The sequence below is a fragment of the Ahaetulla prasina genome, chromosome 15 (assembly GCF_028640845.1).
Source record: "Ahaetulla prasina isolate Xishuangbanna chromosome 15, ASM2864084v1, whole genome shotgun sequence".
Classification (NCBI taxonomy): domain Eukaryota; kingdom Metazoa; phylum Chordata; class Lepidosauria; order Squamata; family Colubridae; genus Ahaetulla; species Ahaetulla prasina.
The window spans coordinates 17,284,571-17,301,439 of NC_080553.1; the positions used below are offsets into that span (position 1 = coordinate 17,284,571).

Below are 16,869 nucleotides of genomic sequence, written 5' to 3' on the forward strand. Positions count from 1 at the left end.
CATTGGCATCGATCTTGACAATGGGTTGGAAAGTAAGACCCAACACATCTGGAACAGCAAGATACAGATGTGCCCCACAGCAGAAACAGGGATAGAGATGATGCATGGGGAGGGGGAAATCCCCAGAATTCCCTAGAAACAACTGATCAGAGTGGGATTTGATTATTTACTAGCTTTTAGAGAGCCAATCAGACAGTTTCCATGACAAAACCCAACATTCTAAACCCACCGGGGGAACCAATCAGAAACAAGGGGTGGAGCTACAGTTCCTCACTCTCTACCACCCACCTGCCGTGGCTGTTTCCTTGACTTTTTTGGCTCCTGTACCACGGATGCTCCTGAATGGCAACTCATCGTTGCTAAGTCACCCACAGATGAAAAAGCCATATTCCTGCAATGCAATGACTCATAGCCCACTATAGCAAATATCCATTACAGAAACCTAGATCAAACCATCATTGGAGAAGCTCAGTGTGCTGAAAAAATTAAAAACGAAACAAAACCTGACTTGAGTAAACCTGGTTGACTTAACCAGGTTCTTGTCATGGGCGTGCAAGAAGAGGCTGAGAGCAAACAGGCTCCTTACATTTATGACTGCATTGGGAAAGACGAGCATTGCTTTCCTGTCTGCAACCCTGGATGTAGAGACCCTCCAGAATTCCAGATGAGGGGGACACATCCCCAAATCAAATCTCCCAATTCTACATCATCTCAAAGCAAACCGCTGAAGCTTCTTCAAGAGCATTCTTTAGCTCTGCAGCGTGATGCCCAAAGTAGCCACTTTCCTGGGGGGGGGGGGGGGCTGAAAAGTGCTTGTTAAATTGTCAAAAGCCCTATAAAGACCAATATTTCCCGGAAAACTGGGAATTCGTCAGAATTCCGATTTTTCCCCCCCACAAGAACAGAAGCCAGGCCATGAAAGATTGCAGTTATTGACTTAAAAGAGAATTAAGATTCCCATGTGCTATGGTAAGCCATAGTTGTGTTAAATCTGGTTGGCTAATAAGATGGAATAAGCTGAGATTGCAGAACCCATTAAAGCAACTAACCTCTCCACCCTGACATCATGATGGAGAGTACGTTCTCAGCCATGGCAGTTTGTAAATCATAATTTGCAGCTTAGCAGGATACGTTAAGCCATTCTGGTTGATTCTACTAGACCGTATATGGCTCAGAAGGATGGAGAATGTGGTCAGTTGTGATCTCGAAACCAGCCATTGCTAAACTCCGTGGGTGAACCCAACCATTAAGTTCATCCCAATCGGTAGCTAGTTAGCCAGGGAAGACCAGCTTGCTCTGTTTTGAACCTCAGCCTTTACTGAGTTCTGGGTTTTGAAACTGCAGCGTTATGCTCCAAATATCTGACCGCCTAAACCCAAACGTTTGCAGACCAAGCCAAGTCTCCTTTGAACCACCAAGGTGCCCTGGTACCTTCTACGGAACAAACCATGATCCAATACCTTAAGTAAAAAAAAAAAAAAAATTTTTTTTGGGAATCCTTACCCTTGTTCTGTCCTCAATTTCATAAATGCGAAGCTGCATGGGAACATTAAAGCTATGCAAGATGTTTCCACCAAACACCAAGGAATCCACTGGAGTGTAAACCGCATGGATCCACCCTAGAAAGAAAGAGAGGAAAGAGGAAAGGATTCACGTCACAAAAGACGGTCACATTAAGGGAGGAAATCCTGCTCTTCTCAGGGAAACTGTTGTTTTCCTTCAGGATCTGCCCCAAAAGTCTTTCTGATCAACTTCAGCCGCCGAGGCAGCACGAGCCCTGAATCGGAGCACTGAAAATAGGCTATAAAACATGAAACATGGGCCGGGATAGCTCAGGCAATAGAGAAGCCTGTTATTAGAACACAAAGCCTGCAATTACTGCAGGTTCGAGCCCGGCCCAAGGTTGACTCAGCCTTCCACCCTTTATAATGTAGGTAAAATGAGGACCCAGATTGTTGGGGGGGCAATAAGTTGACTTTGTAAAAAATATACAAATAGAATGAGACTATTGCCTTATACATTGTAAGCCGCCCTGAGTCTTCGGAGAAGGGCGGGGTATAAATGTAAACAAACAAACAAAAAAAACAACAACCACAGAGATAGAAACGCTACGATCAGGGAGATCCAACCTTGGCTTCTTATATGGTGTGATGCTAACGTGGTAAGCAGTTCGGCATCCCCTATTTTTAGAGAATAGAATAGAATAGAATAGAATAGAATTAGAATTAGAATAGAAAAATAGAATAGAATTAGAATTAGAATTAGAATAGAAAAATAGAATAGAATAGAATTAGAATTAGAAGAGAAGAAAAGAAGAGAAGAGAATTAGAAGAGAAGAGGAGAGAGGAGAGGAGAATATAGGAATAGAATAGAATGAAAATAGAATAGAATAGAATAGAATAGAATAGAATAGAATAGAATAGAATAGAATAGAATAGAATAGAATAGAATAGAAAATAGAATAGAATAAGAATTAAAATAGAATAGAATAGAATAGAAAATAGAATAGAATAGAATAAGAATTAGAATAGAAAAATAGAATAGAATAAGAATTAGAATTAGAAGAGAAGAGAAGAATAGAATAGAATTAGGAGAGGAGAGGAGAATATAGGAATAGAATAGAATGAAAATAGAATAGAATAGAATAGAATAGAATAGAATAGAATAGAATAGAATAGAATAGAATAGAATAGAATAGAATAGAATAGAATAGAACAGAACAGAATTAGGATAGGATAGGATAGGATAGGATAGGATAGGATAGCATAGCATAGCATAGCATAGCATAGCATAGCATAGAATTTTTTATTGGCCAAGTGTGATTGGACACACAAGGAATTTATCTTGGGGCGTACTCTCTCAGTGTACATAAAAAGACAAGATACATTTCATCAAGAATCATAAGGTACAACACTTAATGATAGTCATAGATACAAATAAGCAATCAGGAGCCAGGAACCTTCGGACAGCAAACCAGCCTTAAGAGATTCTTGGATCATAAAAAGAGAATTGAGTCTGTTGAATTATTTTAACAGATCCTCTAGTTTTCTGCATTCTCCTGGTTTTTGGCTGAATGTCATCACCTCTTCCATCTGGGTTGGTTCAGTTTTGGTTGGTCTAGTAGGCCGGGGTGTCCGACTTCAGCAACTTTTAAGACTTGTGGATTTCCAACTCCCAGAATTCCCCAGCCAGCCATGCTGTGGAATTCTGGGAGTTGGAAGTCCACAAGTCTTAAAGTTGGACAACTCTGGAGTAGATCAACTCCAAGGTCAGCACAACAAGGAAATTGCAAGCAGATGTCCAGAACCCATGGAAACTTTTATGCAATCATTTCCTCCCAGTGAGAGTGTTAAGATACATTATCCAGTCCATCGTTCCTCTGGCTCTAATGGTGATGGCTGCCCACCAGTAAGGGTTGATCTGGAAAAACCAGACCCTCGTTCTGAAATTTACCTGAAGGAATGAAGAAAGTGTGCCCTTGTTTCAGCTCAATTCTTTGGCACAGCTCCACACGGTCCCCCAGAAAAATGTCACTCTGCTTCCCAGAGACAACCCATTCCTCATAAAGTTCTAGGTTCTGCAACGTTGGCGGAATCAGCCAAAAGATCTAGACCCAGAGAGAGAGAGAGAAGGAAAAAAAAACGGCAGGCATAATACGTCACATTTACATGCGTAAACGTTTTAAAAAGCAGCAAACGAGCACGTCCAACATTCTATTTTAAATTCAGCAGGCAGCACGACTGCCTTTCTTAGCTTGGCGATTTCCCCTCGCTGAAGCCTATTTTGAAAAAAGGGGGGGGGGAATTGAGCCCCCAGCTCTTTATGAGGATTTTTTTAGTGTGTATATATATATATATATGATGCCCTTCGGCAGAGACTCCGCTTACCTTTCCTCCCCGGAAAACGTGATACCACACCGAAGTGCCTCCGAAATCAATGTGGAAATCGGTGAAGCACCCTTTCACGCTCATCAAGCAGTACCTGCAGGAGAGATGCTCGCTTTAAAACCCGCTGAGATAAGGCAGCGTCTAAATGTTGCACATCCAAACGGGGAGGGGGGGAGCGATTAATAAGGCTTCCCCATTTGTTATCCGGGCGAGATTTTTAGAAACAGCCGAGAGAGATTTCTGCTGCAGGGGGAAGGGAAGGGGGGGGGGAACACACCCCAGGAACCAAGCAATGCACCCCTCCCCCTCCTTCTTGAAGAAAGCACACCATGGAGAGAGGCCGCCCGAAATTAAATTGGCCATCTACGTGGGCTGTCCCCTGTTTCTCTGTTCTCAGCGCTCCGCTAGACTTTGGAACCGCAAAATAAAAGACGGCTTTTTCCTCCCAATTCTTCCAATGGGCAAAGTTTACGGAACAGTTCTGCTTGAACCTCACACTGTTAATGGCCCGAGGTTTGTTTCATTTTTTTATTTTATTTTTGCAAAACTCCTTGCTTGCAGAGCTTGCGGATGAACTGGAAGGCGAAAGAAGTGCGCCGGTTCCTCCCGTGGCTTTGAAAACTCCAATTGGGAAGACTTTTAAAATCAATTTTCCCACCATTCCTTTTTTGGCTGGATGGTCTCATTCCGACCCAGCCAGCACTCATGATCCATCCATCCATAAGAGACGCAGGAAATGTGCACACGGCTTAACACACTAACCTCTTTTCCTGGTTCCGGTTGCTGGTTATCTCAACTGGTGCTTACTTGTGTGTGTGTGTGTGTGTGTGTGTGTGTGTTTGTCCCTGCGTGTCCTTCGCCTTCCCTACCAGAACCGCGTGTGCCCTGACTGCACTCACTCCCGAGCCATCCCCGCTGGCCTGGTTCCCTTCTCCCGCCAATCAGCCACCGTCTTCCTTCCCCTCCGACACCATCCAGGTGGACGACCGCATCCTCCCAGCGACAGGCTGGTGGGGTGGGGTGGGGTGGGGTGGGGGGGAGAACGGTGGGTGCCCTTCCGCCAGGCTTCCCTTGGCGATCCAAAAGTCTCAGGTTAGGGAAAAGGCAAGCTGCCTAGCAACCTCTTTGAGTTGACAGGGATACGCAGTGCTTCTGTCATGGGGAAAAATGGTAAATGCGTGAGAAAGGGGGGAATTGGGAAAGGGAGAGGGAAAAGGGGAAGGAAGGAAGGAAGGAAAGAAAGAAAGAAGGAAGGGGAAAGGGAAAGGGAAAGGGAAAGGGAAAGGGAAAGGGAAGGAAAGGAAGAAAGGAAAGGAAAGGAAAGGAAAGGAAAGGAGGAAAGGAAAGGAAAGGAAAGGAAAGGAAAGGAAAGGAAAGGAAAGGAAAGGAAAGGAAAGGAAAGGAAAGGAAAGGAAAGGAAAGGAAAGGAAAGGAAGAAAGGGAAGGAAAGGAAAGGGAAAGGGAAAAAGGGAAAGGGACTCAGATTTTGGTTTTGCAACATCTGTCTTGCAAAACATCCTACCTTGTCTGGGTTTTGGGCACAGGAATTTCCTGGCGCTTGGCGCGCCATTAAACCTTCCAAGCGGGCAAAATATCCAAGGAGCAAACAAGAAAGCTTCCACCTCCCTAGACCTCCGGCAGGAGCCCCTTTTCAAAATACAAGTCCTCCTTCCCTTCCCTTCCCTCCCTCCTCCTCCTCCTCCTTCCAGGCTCCTAAGCCCCTCTTCCCCCCTTTTCTCCCCCTTCCTCTAGGTCCAGCCGAAAGTGACACCCACTCAGGGGCTGGTTTGGGGAGCTTCAGCCCCCCTGGTGAGAAACTTGGAAGCAGAAAGCAAACTTGGAATGCGAGCTGGCCACTGGGTTGGGGGATATCCGAAAAAGATCCTCGGTGGTTTGGGATCATACGAACGTATTTTTCTTTAAAATAAAATGCTACCATGACGGTGTGCAGACTGGAAGGGTGTGTGTGTGAGAGAGAGAGAGAGAGAGAGAGAATACGGTGGAGTTTACCCTGAGGACATGTCTGGAAACAAACAAACAATCTGCATATATCGTAGTCTTGAAACTGGGACTTGAACTGCCCCGTGTTCTTAGCCTGGGTTGAACGTCCTTTAAATGGACGAATTGATGCAGGAGAAAGGAGTTTTCCTCCTGTAGCAGGCAGGCTAAGCCGTCTTATCCAGAAAGTGTGCACACCCCTATTCCAATCTCAGACACGAAGCCTTGTTGTTCAGCCTTCTGCATGCTGCAAAAAACCAATTTCTGAATATTTTTTTGGGGGGAGGGAGGGGAATTGTTCCAAGCCTTTGGCTCTCTAGCTAGAAAGTGAGCTTAGCCTTCCGACTTGGAAACGCCCCCCCCCTCTTCTTCCAGGCCATGAATCTTCATTCCCATCCTTTACAGAATAGATGACATAAAGATTTGTCTCTCTCCAATTCAAATCTTCCTTCTGAAACAACCCCTTCTCTCTGCTCCCACCCCCAGCCTCGATAAGGCGGAGAAGGCCATTCTTCTTAAGGGGTCCATCTCTTTCACGGACCTAAACCCCCAAAACTCAACCTTCTAAGAAACCTTAGGCAGGAGGAGGAGGGAAAAAAAAAATCTTTAGAAAGCGTCTTTGGAGATCCTCTGCCTCTAAACCGAGGATATTCTGTTCTGTTCCAATTTCCAAGGCTTTGGAAATTGGGGAGGGGGGCAAAGGCGAAGGCTTTTTTTCCCTCCGCAAAGCAGACTCTGGAGAGGTGCCTTTGTGCTGACCTCTACGGCTTCTTCCTCTGTAAGGCTGGAGTCACGTGGGGGGAGGAATTTAGCCTGACTTCTCCTGCATGGATAATCCGGCAGACGGCAAGGAGGTGGGTGGGCTCGAATGCTCAGCCGAGCCCAAAACGCCTAACTTTTCTAAGGGACTTGGCTCCCGAAATGCGCTCGAGCCACCATCTTGGAAGGAAGAGGCCCCTTGCCCCTTTCTTTTCCAACCCCCCACCTCCATTCTCCAAGCCAGAGGCCCCTTCCTAAGTTGCCTTCCGGTTAAAAAAAAAAAAAAATAGCAGGGAGAAAAGGGGCCGACAGATAAAACTTAAAAAAGAGATTTCACCCCCAGCTCCTTGACCCCTTTCAACACCCTTGTCGACACTATCTTTGGAATAAACAGAATTTTGGGGTTCACGGGGGAGGGGGAGGAATCTGAGCTTGCTCCATTTCATTCATATTAAACGGGGGGGGGGGGAAACGACTATTTCAGCATATCTCTCCTGTTGTTTTGTTTTTGGGTTTCTTTCCCAACCCCCAAAGATGCTGAAGAGAAGAAAAAAAAAAAAACGGTAGAGAGAGAAAAATGGGAGGGAGGGAAAAAATAAAAGAAATTGGAAGGAGGAGCTGAGAACCAGGAGCGATGCTGCCTGGTGGAGGCAGCATTGAACTTGTTGGGGGAACCTTGCATTTTCTGTCCTTTAATTGCTCCCAGATTAGAAGGCAATGAAACGCCACTTTGCATAGCTTTAAGGGAGGGCTTCTTGTCACATTTTGGGAGTGTGTGTGTGTGTGTGTACTTTTTCTGATGGCTTAGGAGGGGAGAGGAAATTCCCAGCTGGAGCCTCTGCTAAGAACTGTCCTTCGCCTCTTTATTTTTTTTTTTTTAAATTCCCTAAAAAGCTACACTCATTTGTTTTCACGCGGATGTCACTGTACAGCAAGCACTTGCCACATTGGTGTTAAAAACAACCAGGGGCAACAATGCAAAAGACAGACGTGCGTGTTAAAAGAGTGCAGAATTTTACGCCAAAAAATGAGAAGATAAAATAACAACGGAGAGGATAACGAGTCCTTTTCTCCAATCACAATATCAGAATTTTAGATTTTCGAAGAGGGAAAAAAAACAACCATCTTTCTCTTTAAAACAGCCTGTTCCGAATGGTGCAGGGCGGCATCGCAGATTTGTTGTTCGAAGGGTACCCCAAAAGTCAGCTACAGCCTCTATCGGCTGCATCCCAATAGGTTCAACAAACCCAAGTTGTCACCGACCAGCGAGCGCGGCACACCCTTGCAAAGATGTCGATACCCCTCGTTCTATTCTACCAGCTACAAAGTTGTGTTCGTAAATCACCTGCAGCCAAACAGCCACACCTGTTCATTCAAAACTCCCCAGAAATAAACTTGGGGGGGAAAACGGCAATTGTGAATTGCCTTTTTTTCAAGATCAACCATCTTTTGCAGAGGTTTCCTTCAGTTTAAGTCCTCTTATCGTTTAGGATTTAAGGACTTCAAAGATAAAACAATGCTGGCAGAAGGACTGTCCATCATCCACAAAGCACTCCAAGCAATTAAGGGCACACACACACACAAAAACACACCATAGCACAAATATTCTCCCCATACCACCACACACACGCCCCCTGCTACCCCCAGGGAAAAATAATCTCTTCCCAACCTTATCTTTTGGTGGTGGGGGAGACAGCAGGAAGGCAGTTGGCCAAGCTGAACAGAGAAAAAGCAAAAAAATCTCTGCTTAACCAGAGAGCTTGGAAAAGACCCCTTACAGAATCCATGGGATAAAATGGTGGGGCAGGATAGGAAAAACAACCAGAGAAAACACAGCAGATCTGCCTTAGAATTGGTTGTGTGTGTGTGTGTGTTTGAACACACACGGATGAGGTGGGATTGTAAGGTTGGGTTGGGGGGAGGTCTAAAAACCCAGCACAGATGGAATTTTAGTGGGAAATTAGTTTGCTATCTGAGGAGGCAGGGGGAGAGAAGGGCTGCTTCTCTCTATCTACCGCCCCTCTCTCTCCTTCTCTCTCTCTCTCCCACTCAGTTTTGCTCTGAGCTGGAGATCCTCACGTATTTTCCTTCTGCTTGGCTGCAGCATCCATCCCACATCGGGAGAAAAATAATAAAAAATAGCTGTACCTCTTCCAGCCTTGACCGAACACAGCTAAACAGCTTCTATTGCAGGGCAATAACCATATTGAATTCTATAGTACAGTGCAGGGATGGCTAACCTTTTTGCCCATACGCCCATACGTGCAACCCCCCTGTGCTCCCCCCACTTTAGGCCGGTTTTTTTCTTTTCTCCAGGCTCGAGAGCCTTTCTAGGAGTCTGGGGAGGGCGAAAATGGTTCCCCACCCCCACCCCCAGAGGCCTGGGAACAGCTGGCCAGTGCACGCATGTCAGCAGCAACTGAGGTAGGGCACCGATCCCCTCTTGCTTGTCAGAAGATCGCAAGAGGGGATCACGTGACCTCGGGACGCAGCGACCGTCGCAAATACGAGCCGGGTGACAAATGTCCGAATGTCGGTCATGTGACCATGGGGATGCTTGTAATGGTCATTAGTGTGAAAAATGGTCACAAGCCATTCTTTTTTTTCAGTGCCACTGTAACGTCAGTCACGAAATAAATGGCTGTGAATGTTCCAACACTGGAGGTTTTTCAGAAGGGCAACCGTTTGTCTGAAATGGTGTAGGGTTTCCTGCCTGAGCAGGGGGCTGGACTAGAAGACCTCCAAGGTCCCTCCTAACCCTGTTATTCTCTTCTGTTCCCTCTCCTGAACATTTTACCCCCTCTATAAGCAATTCAGAACAACAACCAGCATAGTTCCTTTATCATCGTTATCTACGAACCTCTAAGTCACAGCCAATCCTGACATGCAAGCATTTTTGCTGCAAGGTTTTAAGAAAGCATCCGAGCGACCTACTTGGCAAACACAAGCAAACAAGCGGAAAAAGAAATGCCTTTATCCCCGTGGTGGTAGCAAGTGGAAAAAAAAAACAAAAAACAACCCACAGGAAACCAGTTTGTAAGAAGGGAAAATGGTCTTGTAAGAAAGAAACCCCCAAATCCACAACAAGCAACCTGCTTAGAACAACAGAAACCCAAACCCAACAAGCAAGGCAGAACAATACACACGGATCTTTGGCTCGCCCTGCTGACATCACAGCAATTCAGCCAATCGCAGCCAAGTTCCCTTCCTATTTGTCAGCGTCTTTGTGACATAGAAGCATCCATGTCCTTCCCTACTGAAGCACCTTTGCTTGCCAACAAATCACAGTTCCAAAAAAACCCCAACCATTAATTGTCACAAGCACACAAATCTGCACCGTCCAAACTTTCAACAAGAGACGCACAAAGCTCCTCTGAATTTAGGCTCAACACTCCCACCGCGCCGAGCTTTAATCATGGTTTAGCCAGGAAATCCGGAAGAAAAAGCCACTTACTTTTTCACTTTGGGATATTTCATCTCCGAAATGGCATTTGTGGACTCGGTCTGTCTTTCCTTTAAATGCCGCGGCCACATGTTGTCCACCCAGTCTACCAAATCCACCTGGGAAAGACCCAAAGCAGAGTTAAAGGTAGGAAACGGTAGAGAAAGACCGGTTCCCTTGGCTAAGGATGGTCAACTAGGATGCTCCCATTGACCCCCAATTCAACTAGGAAGCTCTCGTTGATCCCCAAGCTCAACTAGGAAGCTTTTATTGATCCCCAAACTCAACTGGGAAGCTCTAATTGATCCCCAAGCTCAACTACGAAACACCCATTGATCCCCAAGCTCAACTAGGAAGCTCTCATTGATCCCCAAGCTCAACTAGGAAGCTCTCATTGACCCCTAAGCTCAACTGGGAAGCTTTTATTGATCCCCAAACTCAACTAGGAAGCTCTCATTGATCCCCAAACTCAACTGGGAAGCTCTCATTGATCCCCAAGCTCAACTAGGAAGCTTTTATTGATCCCCAAACTCAACTAGGAAGCTCTCAGTGATCCCAAGCTCAACTAGGAAGCTCTCATTGACCCCCAAGTTCAACTGGGAAACTCTCGTTGACCCCCAAACTCAACTGGGAAGCTCTAATTGATCCCCAAGCTCAACTAAGAAGCTTTTATTGATCCCCAAGCTCAACTAGGAAGCTTTTATTGATCCCCAAGCTCAACTAGGATGTTCCCGTTGACCCCCAACTCAACTAGGAAGCTCTCATTGATCCCCAAGATCAACTGGGATGCTTTCATTGATCCCCAAGCTCAACTAGGATGCTCCCATTGACCCCAAGATTTCACCCATCAGCTAGACACTCCACTTACCACATTGGGACGCTTGACAATGTTGGCTAGTTTGGTGTGGCTGAATTCCAGGCTGATCATGTTGTACAGCTTCTCGCGCTCCGCCTCGGGGGTTTCGTAATAGCGCACAAATTGAGCCATGCTCATCTCAACGCCTTTCTGGGTGTTGACATCCACCACATCCACGATTCGGCGGCTCCCTGGGAGAGTTTGGAAAAGGAAGGTTGGTGAGAAAAGAACAGATTTTATTCCTAGTAAAGATGTTCAAAATAAACATGGGAAAATTCCAACTATCGTGGGAATCATAAGTTACTTAAACTGGCTATTTTTGGTTATCTAGAACAGGGGTCTCCAACTTTGGTCACTTTAAGACTTGCGGACTTCAACTCCCAGAGTTCCTCAGGCAGCAAAGCTTTGCAGTTTTAAAGTGATCAAGGTTGGAGACCTCTGATCTAGAACATCCCACAGGTTACCTAGGATAAGATTGATAACTGGCTCTTATACTGGCTCTACTTTAGAATAACAGCAAGATTTCATATTCAAATTTAATTTTCAATCAGTATTTTCCCCTGAACAAGAAGGAAGCAGATGTGGAGAGAATTTAACTACCGAAGTTTCCACCAATTTTCAATTCTCAGACATGGCTGAATTCTGCAAAATACAGATTTAGGTGCAACTTCAGCCTGCAACCTCGGTTATATATTCTTGGTTTAGCCTCTCCCTTGTGTAGTTTATGCATAATACCCCTTTTGCTTTTCTTTATTTTTATTTTTTTTAAAACCCTCAGATCAGAACAACACTGCATCATTTATGCATTGTGGAAAGAGGCATAGAAACTTACCCACAAGCATCTTAGCATCTTGGGCAGTGAAGCTGGAGTCAGGCATCCTGAAATGATCGAAGGCGAAGGGATTAAATTAAATGCAAAACAAAAGAGTCGCAATCACAACCACGGACCGTCCCTGGCTAAGCAGCAGTCAGCAATTTAAAAACCCCGTTTTTCCCTCACTCGTTTGCCAACTGTAGTCCTTGGGAATTCTTTGGAGTATTCTCCGAATTTGAAAATTTCCCTTCTGCCTCTGCAGCTGGCAGCCACCGTCTTATCTATGTTCCTCTCTTTTTTCCCCCCTTCCTTCTAAAAAAAAAACTTTTACACTAAAGCAATGAATTCACAACGCATTCCATCATCACGAACATCCAAACTTCCTCTGCCTTTTTTTTTTTGACCCTCTTCAGTGCCATTTATTATTATTTTTAAATGGAAGTTGGTGGAGGGATGGATGGGCCTTTTTGATATGGTTGGTTAAACTTTCCTGTTAGGACAAATTTTCCTTAGCACAGCTGTGACCCGTAGGCCAATCTCAGCGTTCCTACAGGACAATTTGAAGATACAAAAAAGATCAGAGACCTTGAATTATCCCAAGGATCATCTTTAGAAAGGGGGGGGGGCGTTGCATAGCTATCCAGGATCTCAGTATTAGTTCCGTTGACAGAATTAGTTTTCCAAGGTCCCCAATTCCTAGCCAGACTGCCAAAGTAGCACTTTCTCTTCGTAGGAAAAAATAAAAGTCACGTATGTATCTATGCTGAGCGCCAAAGAATTGAGAGGCCTTTGAACTCTGGTGCTAGAGAAGACTCCTGCGAGTCCCTTGGACTGCAAGGCGAACAAACAAGTCAGTCCTAGAGGAGGTCAACCCTGACTGCTCTTTAGAAGGCCAGATCCTGAAGAGGAAACTCAAATAATACTTTGGCCACCTGATGAGAAGGAAGGACTCCCTGGAGAAGAGCCGAATGCTGGGAACGATGGAGGGCAAATGAAGAATGGGATGGCAGTTAACGAGGTGGCTGGATGGAGTCACTGAAGCAGTCGGCGTGAACTTAAACGGACTCCAGAGGATGGTAGAAAACAGGAAGGCCTGGAGGAACATGGTCCATGGAGTTGCGATGGGTTAGACACAACTTCGCAACTAACAACATCATCATTTATCATTTATCCTATCATTTATCCCATCTTGGTTATAAGACTAGATAAAACAGGGGTCTCCAACCTCGGCAACTTTAAGCCCGGTAGACGTCAACTCCCAGAATTCTGGGAATTGAAGTCCGCCAGACTTAAAGTTGTCAAGGTTGGAGACCCCGGAGATAAAAGACACAGGATGATATAGATTAAGAGTAGAGTGGTCTTACTTAATTCCCAGTCCAGTCTTACTTCGGAAGATGAGAGGGACTTTTAGCGCTTCCTGCTGCACGTATTCAAAAGTGAAATCTGGAAGGAAAAAAAAAGCCGAAAAGGTCAGAGTTGTTAAGATTTCAGCTGTTAAGATTTCAGCCATTAAAAAAAAAAAAAACTTAGCAAATATAGATAGCCCTTGACTGACGACCAAAATTGGGGTCAACATTTCTGTTGCTAAGCAAGGCGGTTCTTAAGGAAGCAGCGCACCCGATTTTATGAGCTTTTTTTTTTTTTTTGCCGCGGCTGCTAAGCGGAGCAGTTGTTAAACGAACCAAGCGGTCGTTAAGCCAATCCCAGCTTCCCCCATTGACTTTGCTTGTCGGAATCTGGCTGGGAATTCTCGGGATGCGAATTTTGACCACATGATTATGGGGATGGTGCAAGGGTTGTTGAGTGTGAGAACAGGTCAGCAAATGATTTTTTTTCTGCGCCTTGCACAGCTTTGAACAGCCGCTGAACAAATGGTTGTCAGTCAAGGACTCCCCGTGGGGGAAAAAAAATCAACATTTCTTAAGAGTAGGTGTTGAGTTGTAGTCATAATGTTCTTTGCTTTTAGCTTAGCAACTTTTGAACTCAAGACACCGAGTTTAGTTTTTCAAAGCAAAACTCTTCTAACATCCTTCCTAAATCCTACGTCCTTCAGCAGAGTAAACAAAATTATACATGTACGGTTTAAAACAGGGGTTTTTTTTAGTGCTGGTTCTGTAATTTTACATTTTTTTCAGGCTGAGTTTCGAGAATTATATTCTTGCTGCTGTTATAACAGCAGCAAGAACTGTATTTGCACAAAATTGGAAGGCAGAGAAAATCCCGTCAGAAGGTGAAGTAATAAAAAAGATTTTAGATTGTGCAGAAATGAATAGATTAACTCTAAGAATAAAAGATAAATTGGAATCGGTGCATTTCAAGACATGGGGAAGATTCTATGTATGGTTAGAAAAGAAATACGAATGAAAGATGACAGATAAATAAATTAGATAAGAGAAAGATAAATAGGAGAAGACGAAAAATAGGAACTCAGATGACACCAGAGTAAATGGAAAAGGGGGATGGGGGGAGAAAGAATGTTACAAATATAAAATGTACAATTATGATAATAGAAGTGATTGGGTAAAATTGAAAAAAATTGAAAAGAAAGTATATATTAATAGAAAATTGGAGTTGCTCGGATACCAAATAGGGGAAATATTGGACAACAAAGGAGAAAGAAAGGAGAGAGGAGGAGAGGGTAAGAGAGGAGAGGGAATGAGCGGAATGGAAGAAAGGGGAAAGGAGAGGAAGAAAGGATAGGGGGAAAAGGGGAGGAGTGGGGAAAGGAAGGGAAAAGGATGGAGAGGAGAAAGGAAGAAAGTAGGAGAGGAGGTAGGGAAGGGGAAGAAAGAAAGGAGAAGGAGGTTTGTTGTAAAATGAGGGAAAAGAAAGGGTAGAAGAACAACCCCGAATGTAATCAACTTTATTAACTTTATGCTTTCTTTAGAAAAACTATGTATATGTATGATCAATTATGGATAAGAGAATGTATATTTACAATATGTGTATAAGAAAAAATAATCCTAAGAGCTAGACCCAATAAACGGACTGAGGACTACTTTTTGGGGAAATATTCTTAAAATGTCCATTGAAAAGCAGCCCAAAAGCTATAAGAGAGCCCAGAGAACAAATTAACCATCCGATTCTAGCTTTCCCTTTTATTTGGCACTACAGTTCCCACCCTCCCCGGCTGGGCCCAAAGACCCAGCCCACCATCCCCAGCCAAGCCCAAGGCTAAAGCCCATCATCCCCAGCCGGGCCCAAGCCCACCCCATCCGGAACACCCCCCCTCAGAAACAGGCCCCACACATGGAAAGCAACCAGGACTCAGACTACCAAGCCCATCACCCTCCCTAGGGAGACACAAACCCTCAAGTCTGAGGGAAAATATTCTGGGCTGCGGGGAGTCCTCCACGCTCTCTGAGGTGGGGGGGGGGTAACTTGGAGAGTGGGGGGGAGATGCCTCAATTTTCTATTTATGCCCCCCCCAAAAAAAGAGACCCTCACTCTCTCCCTCAGTTCAGACCTGAGTGGGGGGGTCCCTTTTGGGGCTGGGGGGGAAGTCAGGGTCAAGAGGGGTCTCAATTTTCTCTTTTTGCCCACCCACCCCTCAAAAAAGGGACCCTCACTCTCTCCCTCAGTTCAGACCTGTGGGGGGGGTCCCTTTTGGGGCTGGGGGGGGAAAGTCAGGGTCAAGAGGGGTCTCAATTTTCTGTTTTTGCCCACCCACCCCTCAAAAAAGGGACCCTCACTCTCTCCCTCAGTTCGGACCTGAGTGTGGGGGGGTCCCTTTTGGGGCTGGGGGGGGAAGTCAGGGTCAAGAGGGGTCTCAATTTTCTCTTTTTGCCCACCCACCCCTCAAAAAAGGGACCCTCAGTCTCTCCCTCAGTTCAGATCTGAGTGGGGGGAGGTCCCTTTTGGGGCTGGGGGGGGGAAAGTCAGGGTCAAGAGGGGTCTCAATTTTCTCTTTATGCCCACCCACCCCTCAAAAAAGGGACCCTCACCTTCTCCCTCAGTTCAGACCTGAGTGGAGGGGGGTCCCTTTTGGGGCTGCGGGGAAGTCAGGGTCAAGAGGGTCTCAATTTTCTCTTTATGCCCCCAAAAAGAGACCCTCACCGTCTTCCTCAGTTCAGACCTGAGTGGAGGGGGCCCTTTTGGGGCTGGGGGAAGTCAGGGTCAAGGGGTCTCAATTTTCTCTTTATGCCCCCCCAAAAGAGACCCTCACCTTCTTCCTCAGTTCAGACCTGAGTGGGGGAGGTCCCTTTTGGGGCGGGGGGGGGGGAAAAGTCAGGGTCAAGGGGAAGGTGGGCATCCAGTCGGGCCTGAGGTGACCCCCCCCCAAGAGGGGGGTTTTAAAAAAAGAGGGGGAGGCAGCTCCCAAGTGGGGAGGGGGCGGCAGGAACCCCCCTCAGTCCCGGGGGGGGGAGGGGGAGCGGGGAAGAGCGGCTCCGCCTTCCCGGGCTTGGAGCGCTTCCCCCCGACCAGCCTGGGAGGCGTCACCGGATCCCCCCCCCGGCCGGCGGGGGAGCGGCGGGAAATACGAAGCCCCGGCGCCGGGCGGCACGTGGGGCGGCCGGGCGTGTCTCTCTCTGGCTGGCCGCTCACCTTGGCCGTCCATGGGCCGCACGAAGTCCCCGCGGTAGCTGCGGCTCCTCAGCTTGTCGTCCAGGTCGAAGCCGCGGACGCTGACGATCTCCTCCACGTCGGACACGTCCTCGTTCTCGTCGTAGAGCCGCCGGCCGATGCAGCGCTGCACGGGGAAGGGCATACAAGGCCAGGGGTCGCCTCGCTGGGGGGAGCCCGCGGGCGCCGCGCTGGGGAAGCAGGCAGGCAGGTAGGAGGGTGGGGGGGACGCGGGGAAAGGGGAGCAGCGCCCTGTCCTCCCCCCCCTCCCACGCTTTGCACTGGGTTACCCCGAGCTCTGCTCTTTGGCCCTCCCCCCTCCTGCCCAAACCCGTGTCACGTACGTGGGAAGGCTTTGCCCGCGACTCGGGTGCTTCTCGACTCGGGGATGAGGGTTGGGGGGGAGGAATACCAAGTTCTTGCACACTAGCCTTGCAGAGTGGGCTCCTCCTGCCTTTACCTACGTGGAGACCCCCCTCCCCACCTCTCCCGGGAGGCTTTTCTCCCCCACCGCACCGTTCCCACGACCACTCTCTCTCTCTTCCCCCCC

The 16,869-nt window shown here is 46.7% G+C and overlaps 1 protein-coding gene across 6 annotated transcripts in view; it reads right to left on the minus strand.

Annotated features, from left to right (window-relative positions):
• Positions 1-16,869, minus strand: part of KDM2B (lysine demethylase 2B) — a 40,875-nt gene that overhangs the window by 22,990 nt on the left and 1,016 nt on the right. For 4 of the 6 annotated variants that reach the window (XM_058158524.1, XM_058158525.1, XM_058158523.1 and 1 more), the window contains exons 2-9: positions 16,302-16,446; positions 13,121-13,199; positions 11,775-11,821; positions 10,955-11,133; positions 10,099-10,205; positions 3,888-3,981; positions 3,454-3,607; positions 1,504-1,619 (exon numbers count right to left, since the gene is read on the minus strand). In XM_058158524.1, the coding sequence (XP_058014507.1) occupies positions 1,504-1,619; positions 3,454-3,607; positions 3,888-3,981; positions 10,099-10,205; positions 10,955-11,133; positions 11,775-11,821; positions 13,121-13,199; positions 16,302-16,446 (921 nt within the window). Of the gene's footprint in view, positions 1-1,503; positions 1,620-3,453; positions 3,608-3,887; positions 3,982-10,098; positions 10,206-10,954; positions 11,134-11,774; positions 11,822-13,120; positions 13,200-16,301; positions 16,447-16,663; positions 16,807-16,869 lie in introns of those variants that run through there. The other 2 variants (XM_058158529.1, XM_058158528.1) reach the window with 2 other exon arrangements.